The sequence below is a fragment of the Acomys russatus genome, unplaced genomic scaffold, assembly GCF_903995435.1.
Source record: "Acomys russatus unplaced genomic scaffold, mAcoRus1.1, whole genome shotgun sequence".
NCBI lineage: Eukaryota > Metazoa > Chordata > Mammalia > Rodentia > Muridae > Acomys > Acomys russatus.
The window spans coordinates 1-20,298 of NW_026131462.1; the positions used below are offsets into that span (position 1 = coordinate 1).

At 38.3% G+C, this 20,298-nt stretch overlaps 1 protein-coding gene and 1 pseudogene across 1 annotated transcript; both read left to right on the top strand.

Annotated features, from left to right (window-relative positions):
• The first annotated feature begins 5,967 nt into the window (after positions 1-5,967).
• On the top strand, positions 5,968-6,929 carry LOC127186210 (olfactory receptor 10C1-like; annotated as a pseudogene).
• Positions 6,930-12,585: 5,656 nt separating this feature from the next.
• Positions 12,586-13,537, top strand: LOC127186212 (olfactory receptor 6C74-like). The gene is given in 2 exon segments (XM_051142671.1): positions 12,586-13,371; positions 13,373-13,537. Coding segments are annotated over 2 exon segments (939 nt in total). The 5' UTR covers positions 12,586-12,597.
• Positions 13,538-20,298: the final 6,761 nt, after the last annotated feature.

The window sequence follows — 20,298 nt, forward strand, 5'->3', positions numbered from 1 at the left end:
TCTGCCACAGACAGAATTCTGTCTACAATGGACAAGTTTAGATGCAGGTAAAGTCAATGACAACTCTGCCAAGACAGAGTGAGTAAGTCCTCAGTAGTTCCTGTCTCACAATATGTCTGTCAGATATATTGGGCTAGAAGTGTGAAGATGACTCCAGTGTTATAGAGAGTGTTGGGTGACTGTTCAGAAGTAAACTGTCTCAGTCATTTTTTTTTTCATTTTGGAAGCTGCTAACCTGCACTCCAGATTCACTCAGGTATTCATGTTTTATCCTTTTCAAGTCTCTGATCAGGTTGAAGACCAGATAGTTTAGTCTTTCAACTAAGCTAAGTTGGTTAGGGTTAAGATGTTTTACGTCTAGACAGCTGTTTTAAGTTAATAGAGATGACATATGATAGATACTAATTTTCATTCAGAATTTTAGACTCAACAAAATAGGAAAGATGTTTACTTCAAGATTGCCAAGTACAAATAGCCAAATCACTATTAATGTAACACTTATATTATTCCTGATTGTTTTGTGGTTCTTCCTGCTGTATGTAGACTATTTTGTTTATGTGTGCTAATATTAATGTATCTGTGAAAAAGAAACAATAAAAAATGGGGGAAAAAAGAAAAGGAAAAAAAGAAAAAAAAGATTGCAGCTTCAGGAGTTACTAAGAAAAGGTTGAACTGCTTTGTTGATTAAATGTGGATCATAAAATTGTCCAACCTGGGTAACTGGAAAAGTCTCATCTCCCTAGTAAAGCCAATGTTTGAGAGGATTGGCAAAAATGAACTATAAGATAAAATTTTATTATATAAAATCTACTTCCCCATACGACAACCATCCAGAAGACCTATTTTTCATCAGTACTTAGTGAAAGGTTGTAGTTATATTTGCTACTTTGTGAATTCTTCTTTTTCCTACCTTTTATTTCCACTTTCACTTCCATCACTAGAAGGATAGAGGGGAAAGGAGAGAGAAAGATCCCTGTATCTAATTTCTTTCATTTTGTTTTCTTTTACCATAGCTACTAACAAAATGTAACCAATCTCCCTAAATGACCAACAACCAAGGACCCCACCTATGTACCCTCTGAAAGTTCCCAGAATTCCAAACATCAGACAGCCCCAATAAAGTATCTGCAGCTGGCAAAACTATGCTTCTGCTAGAGCAAATTGTAGTCAGCTGGCACAGACAGTCTGAAGCGGCTACACGTCCCTACCTCTAGGATTAAAATGAGAGTACATTCTTACAATATTTCTGTGTTTTTAAAAGAAATCAACATTCCAGAATTCTCACTATGAAGAGCTTTGTGAAATAGTCCTCGCTGCTATTACATCTCTACAGACTTACAGTTATTCAGTTGAGAAATTTAATTAAATGCACATGCCCAGATCTCAGTAGCAGAGGTCAAGGGACTTTACTCAATTATTGAAAGAAAAGTGTTATTTTAATGATAAGCAAAGGCAAATACACAACCAGAATACTCTGATGAAAATAATGAGTTTCTTATACCTAAGAAAATGGTAATATAATTGCAAGTCTGAGTAGGCAAAGGAAGTAGAGTTTTGTATCTTTTGTGAATACTCATTGAAATGTGATCTCAGCAGAGGACCACCGGTTGCAGAGGGCCCATTTATGGTTACGAATCAGCTTCTTTACTCAGCCTCCTCTGTTTGTGTTGATGGGTTCGTCAACAAAGTAGCCATAGTGGTAAAAATAGAAGTAACCAGGAAAACACAATGTGGACTTATGACTGCCAAGCTTAGCCGGTTATCCACTGTTCCCTTATCTGCCTGCAGTGCAGATCAATTAAAAAGAAACATAGCATATACAGTTACATGCAAGAAGAATGATTATTAAATAGCTTCCTCCAACACAATATCTGTGTTATTATTGGGTAAATGTTGACTTTTTGTTACAGATTTGTCTCTCTCCACAATGTCTGTGTCCAAGATAATTTTTGTTTGCTGTGAGAACGCAGCACATACCATTGTGACATATCAAAAGAGAACAAATAGGTCCATATTCATAAAGTTCACCGGCCCTAACACAATTTCCACTATCCGAAAGCAGTTAACTATACAGGATGATGGGCTGAGGCGAGATATCCCAGAGAGATGGGGTAAACCAAATATTAGTGGTCTAAAAAAAGACTCCTTATGATATTTTGACATGCTCATAGATCAGTGTCTTATTCAGTCCGGATCAGAGAAGCTTCCACACACAACAGACGGGAAGCGATACAGAGATCCACAGCCATACATTGAGAGCTCAGAGAGAGAGAGAGAGAGAGAGAGAGAGAGAGAGAGAGAGAGAGAGAGAGAGAGAGAGAGAGAGAGAGAGAGACCTTGAAACACATAGTTCTGTATAAGATGTCTCCATCAAACCCCTCTTCTCAGATTGGGATAAATGTAAGAACTTCTTATTGGGACTCTAGGTGAGGGAAATATGGGAGAATGGTGAAATAGAAGGATCCAGAGTGTCCTAGAAACCTACAAGAAGAATATCATGACAGGCAGATCTGGACCCAGGGGGGTCTGCTCAGACTACTGCACCAATCGAGGACAATATGTGCAGTAAATATTGAACATTGAACCCTTACTCTGATCTAGCCAATGGACAGGACATTCTTCAAAGTTGTGTGGAGAGCAGGGACTGACTCTGACATGAATTTCCGTGCACCATATTTGACCACTTCCCCTTGGTGGAAAGACCTGAGGGCACTCAGAGTAGGGATAAGCAGGCTACCAAGATGAGACTATATGGTGGGGGAGGAGGTCCTCTTCGGTTACAGACCTAGGTGAGGGGAATAGGGTGAAAGAGGGAGGGGGAGGAACGGGTGGATACAAGTGAGGGGAAAACAATTGAGATGTAATCTGAATAAATTACCTCCTCTCAAAGCTCAGCGACCCCTCTGGAAGAGAAGGCAGAAGAGCCAGAGGAGACGATGGGCAAGGCTCTCTAAATCAGATCAAAGCTCATAAGAACTCATAGAACTGAAGCAACAATCACAGGACCTGCACAGGTCTATACCAGGTCCTCCACAAATGGAATATAGCTTTCAGTTTTATGTTTTTAAGGGACTCCCAAGTCTATGGAAGAGGGGTGTATGATTCTTGTGCTTTCTCTTGGGACTATTTTTCTTCAGTTGTTTGCCTTGTGATGGATTTTTTTAATCGTATTATATTTTATTTTGTTATGTTTTATTATTATCTCTTAGAAGCTTGTTCTTTTCCAATGAGAGACTGAAAGGGAGTGGATCCAGATTAGAGGGGAGGTGGGGAGAAACTTGGAGGAGCAGAGGCAAGGGAAACTGTAATCAAGACATATTGAATGAAAAAATTTATTTTTGATAAGAGATGAAAAATAAAACTTTACAAACCCAAAAAGTAATAGAAATAAACTTTAAAAATAAATATACTGCACCTAGAGAGAGAGGTGAGGGGAGCCACACTCAATGTAGGCAAACATATGGTCCAAATATTTTGAGTTGTGGAAATCATAGAGACATAGAAGTAAGATAGGGAAAACACCAAGATATGTATCTCTCGATGTGTAGATACACTCTTCTTAACTTCTTGGACATGAAAACTTCAGGATCTTGGCTTGGGTGAGTTATATCAGCAGATTCTTGAGCTTTAGAATCATACTGAGAACTTATATGATCAGTTTTTCCGATTCTGAGACCTTTGAGCTCAAACCAAGCCATAATGCCAACATCCCAGTGTCTCTAGCAGGTAGATGACCCATTGTGGAACATCTCAGACTCCTTAAATATATGAGCCAGTTCTATAGAAATTCCAGCACTATCTGCACTTCCTCTCCCTCCCTCCCCCATATATATATATATATATATATATATATATATATATATATATATATATATCAACTTGTGTATTTAACCACTCATGCATCTTCTCTTCTTGATTCATTCTCCCCCTTGAGACTTCTCTCTTCTAAAAACTCCAATATTTGATTGCAGTTGGTAGTTGTGGAAAAACTAGGAAACAGATCTATTTAAAATAATACCTTCAAAGTTGGCTTCTCAACACTCCTTTCTTTTGCTCTTGTTTTCATGAAAAGAACTTAAATATTTAAGCCAGTAGAAAATATACACCTTAACCAAACATAAGCTTTGGATTAAAATATTGTAACTATTTTTTTATTATTTATTTTTTATTTATTATTATTTATTATTTTGTTGTGTGTGTTTGTGTGTCTGTGTGTATGTGTGTATGTGTGTTTGTGTGTCTGTGTGTCTGTGTGTATGTGCCGTGTACATACAAGTACGTATGGCGACTTCCTTACCGTCCACCAATTAGGTTGAAGGACTGAACTCAGGGTGTCAGGTTATCACACTAGATGTGGTTACCCGTTGGGCTAAGATGCCAGACCCCAAGTTGTTTATTCCTTAAGAGAAACAAGTTGCATAAAAATGTATCAACCAGTTCAATGGGAAATTCAGTATTTTTGGTCATGTGTGATAGTGATGGGATGGAAATGTCTATATGAGTTGTTTGGACTCCATATGTATTCTAAACTACAACTGCCTGTACTGCAAAGATCTTAATGGTAACTTTGTAATTGAGCTTCATAAAGATTGCTATGTCACAGTCCTTAGAGTTTCAGGTAAATCATGGGCATCAGTTAGAAACTTTTAGTTTACTGTATCTTAAATGAAATAATTCATAACAGTAGATTATCTCTGGAAACATACCAAGAAAACAAAAGCCAAATTGCATAATAAACATGGCTTTGTGTTTTTTTTTTTTTTTTAACACAATCCTCCTGAGACTAACAGCTACACACAATATGGGGATATAATCCCTATGGTCTCTCATAAAAATAAATTCTACCTACACTTTATGATGTCATTTGGCATTGTAGAACACTTACAGTGCCAACACCAATAAGAAGCTTTCTTTCCTAGATAGCCATTCCAGCCGCAATATCTGAAAAGGTTCACGAAAGTTTAAAAGGAGATCCTATGTGTTTTTGATGTCTGCAAATCTTACTTGTCTAATCAGTAACATATCCTATTTAAGCCAAAACCAGATTGTTATGTAAATAAATACTAAGTGAGTGGCTTTAAAATACTTTTTTTTTCTGTTGAATACTTAAATGGACCATTGAGATAACTGCAGAGATCTGAAAATCAGAAAATGATACTTTCTTATTTAATTTTGTTTTGTAATTGAAACACTTTCATGTGTCCATTGTAAAACAGCTGCCTGTGTGATTTCAGCCTAACAAGTCTCATCTGTACTACCTGTAACCTCTTCCTCTGTATCCTGACAGGGGAAAGTGATCTAAATTCTGAAAGCTACTAACCTGCACTCCCGCATACTCAGGTAATCAAGTTTATTCCTTCTCAAGTCTCTAATGGAGTTGAAGACCAGGTAGCTTAGTTGTTTAGGGGTTAAGATGTTTTCAGGTCTAGATAGGTGTTTTAAGTTGATAATGACAAGATGTGATGGAGATTGATTTACATTCAGAATTTTGGATACACCAAGATAGGAAATAGTTTTCCTCAAGGCTGCCAAGTACAAATAGCCAAAGCGCTAAGAATGCACATTTATATAACTCCTGATTGTGTCATGGTTCTTCTTGCTATAGGTAGTCATTGTATATATAAGTAATAATATAAATATATATGTTAAATTTTTTAAAATGTTTAATTAATAAAAAAGTCTGAAAATTTAAAAAGACCACTTGTGTGCATTACTAGGTAAAATTTGAAATTCTTAATTTAGATGACCTTTTTATCCAAGTTTCTGTGAAAAGAAAACAAGACCCACAGCAGAAATGTGCACCCACCTGACTGGGTTGTGCACCCACCTGACTGGGTTATGCACCCACCTGAATGACTGGGTTGTTCATCTCACAGCATCTAGCTGTCTCTGTTCTCCTATTAGCACACTGATAGTGGGAGAGTACCATTGCTGACGGTCGCCCGTGGCTGCTGACTGCGTCCATAAATGTCTAACTCTGAGCTCATGAAGAACGGAAGCCTGCCCCTCTGCACTGAATTTACGTTGGTGGCCTTTTCTTCTCTGGCAGAGCTGCAGCTTGTCCTCTTCTTTGTGTTCCTGGCTATCTACTTGTTTACCTTGGGAGGAAACTTCATCATCGTCTGTGTGATCTGGGCCACCTCTTCCCTGCACACTCCCATGTACTTCTTCCTGACCAACCTCTCCTTTCTGGAGATGTGCTACATCAGCAGTGTGGTGCCTCAGATGCTGGTGCACCTGCTGGTGCAGCCCAAGACCATAAGTGTGGGAGGCTGTGCAGCTCAGATGTATGTATTCACCATCTTGGGGCTGACAGAATGCTGCCTTCTGGCAGCCATGGCTTACGATCGCTTTGTGGCTATTTGCTACCCACTGCATTAACACTCTGCAGATGGGCCCTTCTGTCTGTTTGAAGTTGGCTGGGGCATCTTGGATGACTGGGATCCTGGTAGAATCAGCTCAGACCACCTGGATCTTCACTCTTCCCTTCTGTGGAGCGGAACGATTCAGCACTTTTTTTGTGACATCATGCCTGTGGTGAAGCTAGCTTGTGTGGATACTTCCCAGAATGAATTGTGATATTTGTTGTTTCCCTGGTCTTCATTATGAGCCCCTGTGTCTTCATTCTGTGCTCTTACATCCGCATTATTCTAGCCATCTTGAGAATGCCCTCAGCAGCGGGAAGACACAAAGCTTTCTCCACCTGCTCTTCTCATATACTGGTTGTTTCTCTTTTCTATGGCACCGCCTTGTTCACTTACCTGCAGCCCAAGAGTTTGCACACTCCAGACACTGACAAGGCTACTGCTCTCATGTACACTGTGGTCACACCTGCTCTGAATCCTGTTATCTACACTTTGAGGAACAAGGAAGTGAAAGAAGCCTTTCAAAGGGTGACACAGAGGAAACTTTTTAGACAAATAGACTAGTTCACCCCCAGCCACTGATGCTTTTGCCAGTGGCAAGAGTTTATCCAAAAGTTTTTTTATAATTTCATGTTGTTATTGAAGTGTTGATAGTCTAACAGCCAGAAGACACTTATCTATGCTTTATAATTCTCAATGTAAACAACTAAAACATAACACATAGTAGGTTTATTTATTTGTTTAATCATTCATTCATTCAAAACCTTTTCTATGGTATTTGGAATTGAACTCAAGTCTAAAAAAGTGCACTGCTATCTAACTAAATATATTCCTTTTTTATTTCTTAATTTGAACTTTCAGACAAGCCTTGAGATTACTCTATAGCCTATTTAATACTTGGATCCATGGTTTTCCTACCTCAGTCTCTTGAAAATCTGGGATTACAAAGCGGCACTAAATCCGGTTTATTCAAAATTTCAACTTTGCATCAGTGTGTCATGGCTACCAGCATTTTCTAAAATTGTTAGAAGCAGTTTAGTCATGGAGCAGAAATATTGTAAAGAAGAAGAAGAAGAAGAAGAAGAAGAAGAAGAAGAAGAAGAAGAAGAAGGAGAAGGAGAAGGAGAAGGAGAAGGAGAAGGAGAAGGAGAACGAGAACGAGAAGGAGAACAAGAAGAAGAAGAAGAAGAAGAAGAAGAAGAAGAAGAAGAAGAAGAAGAAGAAGAAGAAGAAGAAGAATCCAGTAATATTTTTCCCTTTAGATCTAGTAAGATATAGAGTCCATGCCTCATGCCAAGAATATTTGTTTAAAGCTTGATCCTAGAAGGTTAAGAAATCTCATGCCATTGCTTGCTCATTGTTGTTAAGTGCAGATTTATGGAAATAGCCATGTATTCCTGTAAGTTTAAAGTGTTTGGATTTGAACTTTGGAGATGGTAAATTGAATTGGCGGGATATGTTGTGAGTAAAAATAGAAATAAACTAAATTAACATAATTGATATACTTGTATTTGATGTTCACAATATTAAAGAAGATGAAGGACACATATGTATGATAAAGAATTGGCCTGTGTAGCCAGTATTTTTGGTTGTCAACTAGACTACATCTGAGGTTAACCAGAAACCAGCCTGTGAGGCATTTTGGGGGGAGGTGTTTTTGTTTTTTTAATTGGCTGGGGCAGGAAGACCTGGCTTAAATCCAGATCACTTCAAGTTGGAGTACCCACCTTTACTCATATACATTCTTATGGTGGATTATATAGAAAAACAACAACAACAAGAAGGAAGCTTTTGCTCTTTGCCTCTTCCCTGACTCTCCTCACAAATTCATTTCTTCACTGGCTTTAGAGCCCAACTCTTTGTGGTAAGAGCAGACTGAAGACCAGCTGAGACATCCAGCCTAGTAGACTGAATAAATACTAGATTCTTGGACTTTCCCTTGGGAGAAAGGTTTTCAATAGGTTGGACCACAGCCTAAAAGACACTCTCATAAATCAAAGATATAACTGGATGGAGACCACAAATTTAGATTCTCTCCCTTCCCTCCCCCTTCATCATAACTGTCTGTGGTCTCTCCATCTTCTCCCATCTGTTGTTGGAGGAAGCCTCTCTGCTGATAATTGGGAAAGGAACCATCCCTGGGCAAAACAGAGTACCATTAAGAATCATTTCCTTGATTTGTTCTCAGTTGTGTTTGGCCTATCCTAGGTTCCTGGCCATCCAGGCTGTGTGGGTCATAGGCTCTTTCTTGTAGTGCGGGTCTCACTTTAAACCAAGCATTGTTGGCCACTCCCACAAGCTCTATGCCATCATTGTCCCAGCAAACCCAGCAGGCAAGACAGATTGTAGGTAAAGGGTTTGTGGCTGGGTTAGTGTCCAGATTTCTCTTTCTGTAGCCTTCAGAGTACCTTCGCCTGCCAAAGAGTCTAGAATGTAAGGGTGAAGGTTCCAAGTCTGAACCAGATCGACTTCTCTATCCTCAATGAGCTGTGAGGCATCTCTCAGAGTCTATTCTATTTCCCCTCCCCCAGGGAATGCGTGCTTCCCCCTATAACTCTTCTCTTTGCTTAACCTCTCAAGCTCTGTGGATTGCATCTTAACAGCTAATACTCACTTACAAGTGAGTGCATACAATATTTGTCTTTCTAGTCTGGGTTACACCACTCAAGATAATTTTTTTCTAGTTGTACCCATTTGCCTGCAAATTTCACGTGTACCATATTTTTAAATGTATACTCCAGTTGAGAGACACCCAGGTTGTTTATAGTTTTTTGTCTATTATGAATGATGCTGCAATGATCATAGTAGACCAAGTGTCTTTGTGGTAAGATAGAACTACTTTTGGGTATATGCCAGAGTGGTAGAGCTGTGTCTTGAGGTAGATAATTAGATTCTCCATTTTCTGAGGAACTCACACACTGATTTCTAAAGTGGCTGTAGAAGTCTGCACTCCTAATAGCAATAGACTTATGTCCTCTTTGCTTGACAGATGCACCAGCATGAGCTGTCACTTTTTATTAGTCATTCTGACAAGTGTAAAATGAAATCTCAAAGTAGTTTTGATTTGTATTTCCCTGATGACTCAGGATGTTGAACATTTCTTAAGTCTTTCTCAGCCATTTGCAATTTCTCTATTGAGAACTCTGTTTTTAAAAATGCAGATTGTCTGGGGAGTACATTTGGATAACATAAAACGTGCTAATTCCAGGGGAAATGTTGTTATGAATCTCAAATTCTCATGAGAAATTTCATTTTCTCTTTAAGTATTGATTCAGGAAGTGAGCACATGAAAACTCCCCAAGATTAGGATGGATTCATTTCATATGGCACTATGCACAGTACGTAGAAAATTATTCAATTCATGGACCACATTACTACAGTAAAAAGAGGATTTAAAAACAAAAATCTCCTGGGAAAACAATACCTAACAAAATTGTTTACAAGATTGTTTTAATAGGTGAGAAAAACACACCATGTATTGTGGTTTAAAGTCAGGTGCATTCAAAGAGGAGTTCAGTGTCTGTGTTCATATCAGCCACTTGATTGAACAGTTTAGTATAAAGATACTGGTCCAAGTACAACTATGTTTATATATCTGACTTTTTATGGTGTGTGTGTGTGTGTGTGTGTGTGTGTGTGTGTGTGTGTGTAGTGTGTTTCTAATAACCTGTAGTACTTTGTAGACTTTTTACAGTTAATTGGGGTTCATAATTATAAAAACATTGACAAAATTTAAACAATATTTTCTACTAGGTACATTAAGTTAATTTTTAAAGTTTTTCTATGAAAAGGTTGGTATGTTTTCATCAGCTTTAAACTATAATTCAGAGAAAATAAGATGAATATAATCTTTGACTGTTGATAATTACAACTAAAAACTTTTTCCATTTCAAATTAATCTGATACTCATAATGGGTGCTACAACTAAGTGAAAGTTCATTCATGCATTTGACTTCAACGTGAATTCTACTCTTGTCATAATATTCTGTGGAGTCATTGGTATGTGTGATTGAAGTTGCACAAATGATCTTAAGTAATAATATGTGATTTCTGTGGTTTAGATATATGAATTCCTACATTTTTGGACATTATGATAATCTGTGAAAACAAGGGAAACTTGTAAGAGATGCTTTCATGACTCTCTGGATGTAAGGGAGTGTCTAATAACAGTGACGATTTTCTTTACCCCTGTCTGCCAACTGTGAGATCAGGAATGCTTCCAAGTGGACTGTGGCTTTGTCCTGAACTTTGATTCAGTTCTCCTCACTATCATGGGATTTCTGCTTCTCATTCTAAGACCTGTCATAGAACCCAAATAGTTCCTGCAAACATTTTTTTTTTCTGAGACAGGGTTTCTCTGTATAGCCTAGGCTATCCTGGACTCACTTTGTAGACCATGCTGACCTCAAACTCACAGAGATACACCCTTTGCCTCCCTGAGTGCTGGGATTACAGGTGTGTGCCACCATGCCTGCCTCTGAAAACATTTCTTAATATTATTTGAAACAAGTGTGGTTTTTCTTTGCACTTGATGTCTTATTTTATTTATCTGCAACCTCTCCTAGGAATAACATATACATTAGAGGGGTAGTAAATAATCACCATAATATCCTTAAGGCAAAAATAATACCTTAGAATGCCATGTACTTCATGAAAATGTAAGCATCTGAGTGTCTGATGATGAAGATCCTAGGTAAGAAGTTTTCCCAATAGATAGATTTTATTACTTTTAATACTAGATGCCCAACTTAATAGCCACATAAATCTTAGCAATTTTGTTTATTAATAGTGTCATTTCAATATATTTAGTCATCTACTTCTACTTGCTAATATCTTTCCTCATAGTTTCCCATCTTTATTCCCTTCTCCTGTGACCCTGACATTCTGTCTTACCATCAAGCCCGGAGTCTTAAGTATACTAGTCATCCACTCTGACACTGAGCTATATCCTGAATTTCTTAATTTTTCATTAACTTGAGATTTTAATATTACTGTGAGGAAAATACATATCCACTAAAATTGAGTGAAATTGGAGGCACTATTTGATGCTGCAATGTGCTTTTTAAATTTACCATATAATCCTCCTCTTTTGCAGGTCATGTATTCATATTGTCAATCTCTTCATAAGACGAACCAGAAAATGTAAGCTTTAGAGGTACACAAAAAGAAGCTTAAAGATTTTTAAACACCACATTTGCATCATATACATTATGAATCTATGAATTTAAACTATGAATATTATGAATTTAAAATTTTACTCTTCAAACTCATTTCCAATTTCTAAATATCCTATATCTTATATTTTTACAAAGCTTTTATCCTCTCACTTTACACAACTTTCTAAAACTGTATTTACATGTTCCTCCTTGTCCAGTGTACCTGTAGCTGTAATTTTCTTGAAACCACAATGGTTTACTATAGACACTGATAATGTCAAACTGTTGCTAAAGAAGTGGTATTGGAAGAATAAGTCAGCAAAATATAGGGTGACAACAGAAATCAAAGTAATGAAAATAGTAATAGAAACTGTAGATAAAATTACTTCAATTATTTAATTCAATAGAAACTCTAAAAATTACCTCAATAATTCATTCTCAATTTTGAAATTACATCTTCCCCTTGAAAATAGGGAGTTCAAAATTAGATATTTCAGCTAGATGAGTTTTTTAAAACTGGAAAGGTATACTGACCCTGGGGAGAATCTCTCTCTCTCCCTCTCCCTCTCTCTCTCTCTCTCTCTCTCTCTCTCTCTCTCTCTCTCTCTCTCTCCTCTTTTTATCCTTTCCCTTCTTTTTCAATATAGACTTCTATGTTCCAAGATAATAACGTCACTGGATTTCTCTGAAAATAATTAATTTTGTATTCAATTAAGCTTCCTTAAGAGAAATGGAAATATGACAGTGCTGTATGCTCAAGAAATTCTGTCCTTAATTTCCTGATAATTTAGTCACCTAAAAGATATACCAGATAACACCATTATATAAGTTATTCACAAGTATAATTATAAAGTAACACTTTGTTTTCTGCTCAGATACATTAACCAACAAACTACTATTTTCCTGGCATAGACCTCCTTAGATCATGGATTAGTAATGATCTGTCTAAAACTTCGCTTTGGCAATGCTGATGGTATTTTTCATCAAGATGTGTCACTAGTATAGTTCTGTAGTGAAAACCTCTTCCCAAACCCTTCTCTCTTCATCTTGGACCAGCTAAAAGTCAGAACATCCCAATGAAGAACCATACGAGGTTGACAGTTTTCATCCTGGCAGGCTTGACTGATGACCCACAGTGGAAAGTTGTGTTATTCATCTTCCTGCTTCTTACCTACATGCTCAGCATCACAGGCAATCTGACCATCATAACCCTCACCCTGGTAGATACTCACCTGAAGACCCCCATGTACTTTTTCCTTCGGAATTTTTCCTTCTTAGAGATTTCCTACACTACTACATGTATTCCCAAATTGCTTGTTACTATGGCAACGGGGGACAAGACCATTTCTTACAACAGCTGTGTAACTCAGGTGTTTTTTGCTTTCCTGCTTGGAGCATCAGAATTTTACTTGCTGGCAGCCATGTCCTATGACCGATATGTAGCCATCTGCAAGCCCCTGCACTACATGACCATCATGAACAATAAAGTCTGTGTGCAGCTGGTCCTCAGTTGTTGGCTTGCTGGATTTTTTGTCATCTTTCCACCGCTCCTGTTAGGCTTGGATCTTGACTTCTGTGCTTCCAACATTGTTGACCATTTCTACTGTGACACCACTCCTCTCCTGCAGCTTTCCTGCACAGACACACAGCTCCTGGAGATGATGGGATTTGTCTCAGCTTTGGTGACACTCTTACTCACGTTGGTCATGGTGATAATATCCTACACCTACATTGCCCTGACAATTCTAAAAATCCCTTCGGCCAGTCAGAGGAAGAAGGCTTTCTCTACATGTTCTTCTCACATGATCGTGATATCCCTCTCATACGGCAGCTGCATCTTCATGTATGTTAAAACCGTCAGTCAAGCAGAGAGTGTCTATTTCCAAGGGAATTTCTGTGCTCAATACCTCAGTGGCTCCACTTCTGAATCCTTTTATCTACACCTTGAGGAATCAGCAAGTGAAAAAGGCATTCACTAACATGATGCAACGGATTGCATCTTTCTCTAAGAAATGACTGTTCTGTTTAAATTTATGAGGGAAATGAGGAAAGGAGATTTTAATAACACCAGTTGACCCTGAGATAAGTCTGGTTCAATTTCCTCTTCTTTTTTTGTTACTCATGTTCACAACTCCAAGAAAAATTTTCCCCTTACGAAGCTAATTTTATGTATTTGGGGATCATGGAATTAATTAAATTTATGGCTTTATACATGGTAGACAACATACTAGTATTGAGCTGTGATCTCAGTTGTATATAACCTAAATACCAAAAGACATTTTCCCTACAACTTAGCTTCCTCTTTCTCTAACAGGGAACTAAAAGGAATTGACTTTATTTTTCTGGCATCTCTTTTATTCTTTAAAATCTCAGCTTTGATTTTAGAATTTGACTCAATTATAGAGGGATTGCCCAACATGAATAAGCCTGATTTTGATCCCCAACCCTACAAACCATGGAGAAAACAAAATGAATATTCAAATTCCTCTTAGTCAACACTATAAGATTCTTAATTATTTTATATTATACTTAGTGCATTGTTTAATGGGAACAATATTGTGCTACTCTGTATTTGCAATAATTTATAAACAAAGCAAAAGTATTACTTAATATTTTTTCTTTTTTTATTAATTTATTCTTGTTACATCTCAATGTTTATCCCATCCCTTGTATCCTCCCATTCCTCCCCCCCCCATTTTCCCATTATTCCCCTCCCCTATGACTGTTCCTGAGGGGGATTACCTCCCCCTATATATTCTCATAGGGTATCAAGTCTCTTCTTGGCTACCTGCTGTCCTTCCTCTGAGTGCCACCAGGTCTCCCCCTCCAGGGGACATGGTCAAATGTGAGGCACCATAGTACGTGAGAAAGTCATATCACACTCTCCACTCAGCTGTGGAGAATATTCTGACCATTGGCTCGATCTGGGTAGGGGTTTAAAGTTTACCTCCTGTATTATCCTTGGCTGGTATAGATCTTTCTAATTTTTGTGTGTACCTCATTCAAAGAAATTATGGCCTACCAAGATGGCTCAGTAGGCTAGAGTCCTCACTTTTAATCCTTACTATTTGAGTTTGGTCCCTGAACCCACGTTGTAAATGGACAGAACTACTTCCCACAAGATCATATCTGATCTTCAAAAGTGGTGCTATTTTCTCTTATATACACATAGACTCACTGACAAAGTGAATAAGTAAAATGTAATAATTGTTAAATTAAAAGACTTAACTTGAGTTAAGTAGCAGGATTTATCCATTATTGTGGTTGCTCACCTTTGAAGCATACACACACACACACACACACATGTATATATACCCACATATATGTCATATAAACATATATGTATAATTATTCTTAAATGTTTTATTAAAATAATCATTTGTTTTAAGAGTAAAGTTATATTTTTGTTTTAGAAATATTTCCAGCTATATATAAAAGGAAATTTGTTAATCTTGTTCATTTTGAATACTAGTAATAAAATAGGTATTGATGCTTTCAAAATTTTGTAAGCTTACTATATTCTTTGAGATCATGAGAGATGCTTTGTGAATAATTGCTAAATGAAAATAATATTAACTATATCATTTTCAAAACTTGCTTCTCTGATGTATACTTAAGATTTGACTCTGTGATACACATAAGCAGATGGACAAAGAAGGAAACGCGTGCATGTGTGGATGTTCCATCCAGCTTGTGAAACAGAGACTGTTTTAGAATCAAGTCTTCCTCTTAAGTAGAACTTTTAGCTGATGATCAAAATCCACTGGGGACTCCAAAATTAACACAGCATGCTTCCTGGACCACTTCATAAACATGTTTTTCTACGTTTTAATTTTCACGTCGCAGATTTTAAAATGAAAATCCGTTTTAATTATTAAAATTTTCATTTCAAAAGCAAATAATTGTTTCATTTGAGAGTTAGAATGCTTAAATGCAAACCCAACTTCTGAAAGAAGTAATTTTTTCAAGATACACACGTTTGTTTCTTAAAGCAAAGAGAGATGGGGTGGGGTGGAGGCGTAAGATGAACTTAGGAAATGGTATTGCTTCAGGACAGCAGGTATGATTCTGTTCTTAGAAAGAGTGGTAGTTCATGAAGTATTTTTACTGTACTTCATAACTTACACATGTTGTTTTTAATATATATTTACTCCTTCACAATTAACATTTCCTAAAGTTTTATCAAGTTTTGTAAAAGAAGTTGTACTACATTTTCACACTTTCACATCTTATAATGTCTCAGAAAGTTAAGCCTGTGTTATTGTAGGATCTTATTACATGTGACTAGTTTTATTAGTGATATTTTTTTCTCCTCCTGGTTTTTAATGAAATAATAGTTTCTGTGAGATAGAACATTGATATCTACCTGAGTTCGAAGTCAAGAAATCAGAGATCTATGCTCTTCTCTCTAGTTGAGCGCATCTGGACTGGCAAGTAATGTGGAACTTCTGTAGAATATCACTCAGCGTGGTTCTACCAAGTCACTCACTTTCCTAACATGGTCCTGGTAAATATTTTTGGTAGTCTTACTTTCTCACATTACAGAAGTATAGGTTAACATAAAGAGATAGCATGGTGACAATATAGTAACTTAGGATTGTGATTTTCTCGTTGTTGATTCCAATAGACAAACACAGAGGCAGCAATGCTACTCAAGGAGATGCAGATACAAAAATATATACTCAGCTGTTTGGAAGGCAGCCGAGGAAAGGATCAGCAGTGACCCATGCCAGTAGAATCAACAAGAATATTAAACTCTCACAAGCTGGAGGAAGATTTGGTCCTTGGTAGAAAGCTCCATGCATAACGGTCTGTAATCCAAGAAGCTGGGCCATAACTCTCACTGGCAGTCTATTGAGGGCTTCTGTGTTAGTCTAAAGCACATAAATGGAAGTCCTGCTGACCTCCCATGTCTCCCATGTTGCACAGACCTGTCACTCTAATAGGAAATATTGAGGCAGTGTCTGATCTGCATGACGCTACTCAGCCCTTGCCTGGTTCTGCTCCTCATTAGAGCAGATCTCCATCCCATAGCAGCCAGGCCAGAGTCCTGTCACTGCAGGTCCCGTCCACAAAACCAGGGTTGGTATGCAGCCAGGGCTCTTTCTTTCCTTGTGGAATAAAGAGTGAGCTCTTTGGTCTTGAAATCTTCTTTGAGAGAAAATATGTTCATATTGTAGTCAGGGGATGTTCTTTCCTAAGTTACTCCATAACCTGTAAAAAATAGTTTTTCAGACACTTTCTCTGGGAAATTGTTTTAGGAGCAGCTTTTGATTGTTTTGAAAATGGAATATGTCTCTGGACATGGATAGAGAAATAAACAGAAACACTTTGTCTGAAACCACTCAAATGGATTGGACTGGGACATGGCTTATTCTTGAGGATAGAAAGAGCATCACTCTGTGATTGTATCAGGATTAATTGAGAGTATAGTAACACCTGAGCACATTAAAATCTTATCATAGCAGCTACACCCAATAATCTTAGAACACTCCAGACCAAACAAAGTATTTATTTCCCTGGTTTGACTGAAAAAGAAGTGAATATCTCACACTGAAATAGTGATGGAGCTCTACCAGCTTCTCATTTGATTACCCTGAATGAAGGACAAACAGGATTCTTGAGTTGCCCTGACTCCCATTCCCTCACATGAGTTCACCTGTTTAATTGTTATCTGTCATCCTCCTATACCCTAATCTGGATCTGCTGCCATCTGTATGCATTTTCTTCTATCTAAAAAAGTCTATCCTTTTCAGATATACTCATCTCTACACTTCCTAAACCTAGGACACATTCACATGCAACGCACACACACACACACACACACACACACACACACACGATCAGAGAGTTAAGATTATGACTGGGATAAAATCAATGCTAATTTGCCTCACCATTATTATCAAGATGGTAAAAACAGCTGTACCTTGTGATTGCATTGTTTTTCAATATTAGTTTAACATTGTAGAAATACACAAGCATCTCTACTCTGATATCTCTCTGTGTTCCTACTCCTACTTTGTTCCGTCTCTTCAACTACCACTGTGTGTTGTATTCCCCTTCTTAGTGAAAGTGAATCATCCTCCCTTGGACCTTCCTTGTTACCTAACTTCTTGGGGTCTATGCAATGTAGTATGTTTATCCTGTACTATATGGCTAAAATCTACTTATAAGTGAGTACAAACCATGTGTGTCTTTCTGGATCTATATTACCTCACTCAGGATGATCATTTCTAGTTCCATCCATTTGCCTGCAAATTTAATGATTTCCTTGTTTTTAGTAGAGGAGTACTATTCCATTGTGTAAATGTAACAACACAGTTCCATTACCTATTCTTCGATCAAGGGACATCTAGGTTGTTTCCAGATTCTGGCTATTATGAATAAAGCAGCTATGAACATAATTGAACAAATGTCCTTGTATGTTGGAGCATCTTTTGGGTATATATCCAAGATTGGTATATCTGGATCATGAGGTAGAGCGATTCCCAACTTTCTAAGAAAGCACCAGATTGAATTCCAAACTAGTCATACAAATTTGTGCTACCATCAGGAATAGAGGAGTGTTTCCATATCCTGGACAGCATGTGCTGTTACTTGAGTTTTTTGTCTTAGCCATTCTGAAGGGTGTAAGATGGAATCTTTTTGAATTGTGTTTCTCTGTTGACTAAGGACGTTGAGCATTTCTTTAAGTGCTTCTCCGCCATTGGAAGGTCTTCTGTTAAGCATTATTTGTTTAGCTCTGTGATCCGTTTTTTAATGGGGGTATTTTGTTTGTTGGTGTTTAGCTTTTTTAAAGTTCTTTATATATGTTGGATATTAGCCTTTTGTCAGATGTAGGATTGGTGAAGATCTTTTCCAAATCTGTAGGCTACCATTTTGTTCTACTGACAGTGTCCTTGGAGGTCAGATCTGGGAAGAGCAGGGTGGAGACAGAAGGCCTGTAAATAAAAGAGAAACTGTGGGCAAGAGTATTTCTGTGACAAGCTTCTGGGAGGATATGAGGGGGACTCTATCAGAGAGTCCTAGTATCAGGGGCCATGGAGACTGAAGAGGCCACCCCCTAACTAGACAAGACTCCTAATAGAGGGAGGGGAACACCAACACACCCACAAAAACTTTGGCCGAAAAGTTACCCTGCCTACAAGATGCGCAAGAATAAAGATAAAGCAGATGAGGTGGAGGGGATGTCCAGCCAATGTCTGGTCAAACCCAAGACCCACCCCATCGGAGAGAGCCAATGCCTGACACTATTAACAATACTCTGATATCCTTGAAGACATGAGCCTAGCAGTGTTGTCCTCTGAGAGGCTCCATCCAGCAGTGCTTTGAAACAGATGCTGAGACTCACAGCCAAACATTAGGCAAAGTCTTGTGGAACTGTGGGAGGGGTAGGAGAATAGCACCTGGAGGCAATACAAGCTCCATAAGAAGACCAACAGAGTCAATTAGCTGGTGCCCAGAGGGGCTTGCTGAGACTTAAAAACCAAACAAGGACCTAGTGTGACCTGGATGGACCCAGGTCCACTATACAGATGCAGCCAATGGATAGCTCAGGCATCATGTGGATCCTCTAGTAATGGGAGTGGAGACTGTCCTGGACATGGACTCTATTGCCAGATTTTTTTAAATCACTTCCCCCTGCTAGGACTACCTTGCCAGGCCACAGGGGAAGAAGATGCACTCAGTCCTGATGTGACTGGGTGAGCTGGGGTGGATGGGAAGGGAGGCTCTCCTTTTCCGAGGAATAGAGGAAGGGGGAGGAGGGAAAGTGAAGGAGGTTGGGATTCAGAGGAGAGATGGAGGCTACAGCCAGGATATAAAGTGAATAAATAAATTAATTAATAATACGAAAGAAATACACAAGCACGTTCATCTGTGTTTCTGACACATGACAACATAGAAATGAGTACACCTTGTGTGATGGCTATTTTTGATTTTCAACTTGACTGCATCTGGAATTAACTAAAAACTTAGCCCGTTGGACAGGCACACCTGTGAAGGTTTTTTTTTTTTTTTTTTAGTTAAGTGGGTCATTTGAGAAAAACCACCTTAAGTCAAGATCATTCGACTCACCTTAAATCTAGATTATCTGGCCACACCTTTTGGTGGAGGTCGATATAAAGTACAAGGTAGAGTGAAGTTGTTGCTCTTCTCCTGTTTGCTCTTGCAGGGACTGTGATTCCTTTGCTGGTATTAGAGCCTACTCCTACTTGAAGGGGTCATGTAAAGCAGCTAAGACTTTACACTGTGAGAAACCAGGGAAGGCCTAAGGTGCAGCCTAAATTATAACAGAGGCCTCTGGATTTGAAGGGATCATAGGAAAAAGCTGAGAGTTGTCACTACAAAGCAGAGGCAGAACCCCTGAAGAAAGTCTAGGAGAAAATATTGATAACAAGGCAGCATTAGTTGCAGTGTAGACCGTAGTGTATTGGAAATATTAAGCCTGCACAATGACACAGCACTGCATGTGCAGTAGAGCCGGCTTGAGCCTATGCAACATGGATGCTGCAGATGTCAGGACCGGGAAAATGAGCTTGTTCAGTCCCTTAGGTGCTTGGAACATCATGAGTCCCAGATTTCACTGAGCTTTTTAAAACGCTGGTGGAATTGTCCCTTGTTTTAATATAAAGAAATCTGGACTGAGAATATGTTTACATCAGATTGGTCTGCAGAGAAGACTATGGAACTTTCTTAGTGGTTTATCAAGGGATGGCTCAGCCCATTGTAGGTAGTGATTGCCCCATCAGGAGCCTTGGGTTGTGTAAGAAAGCGGG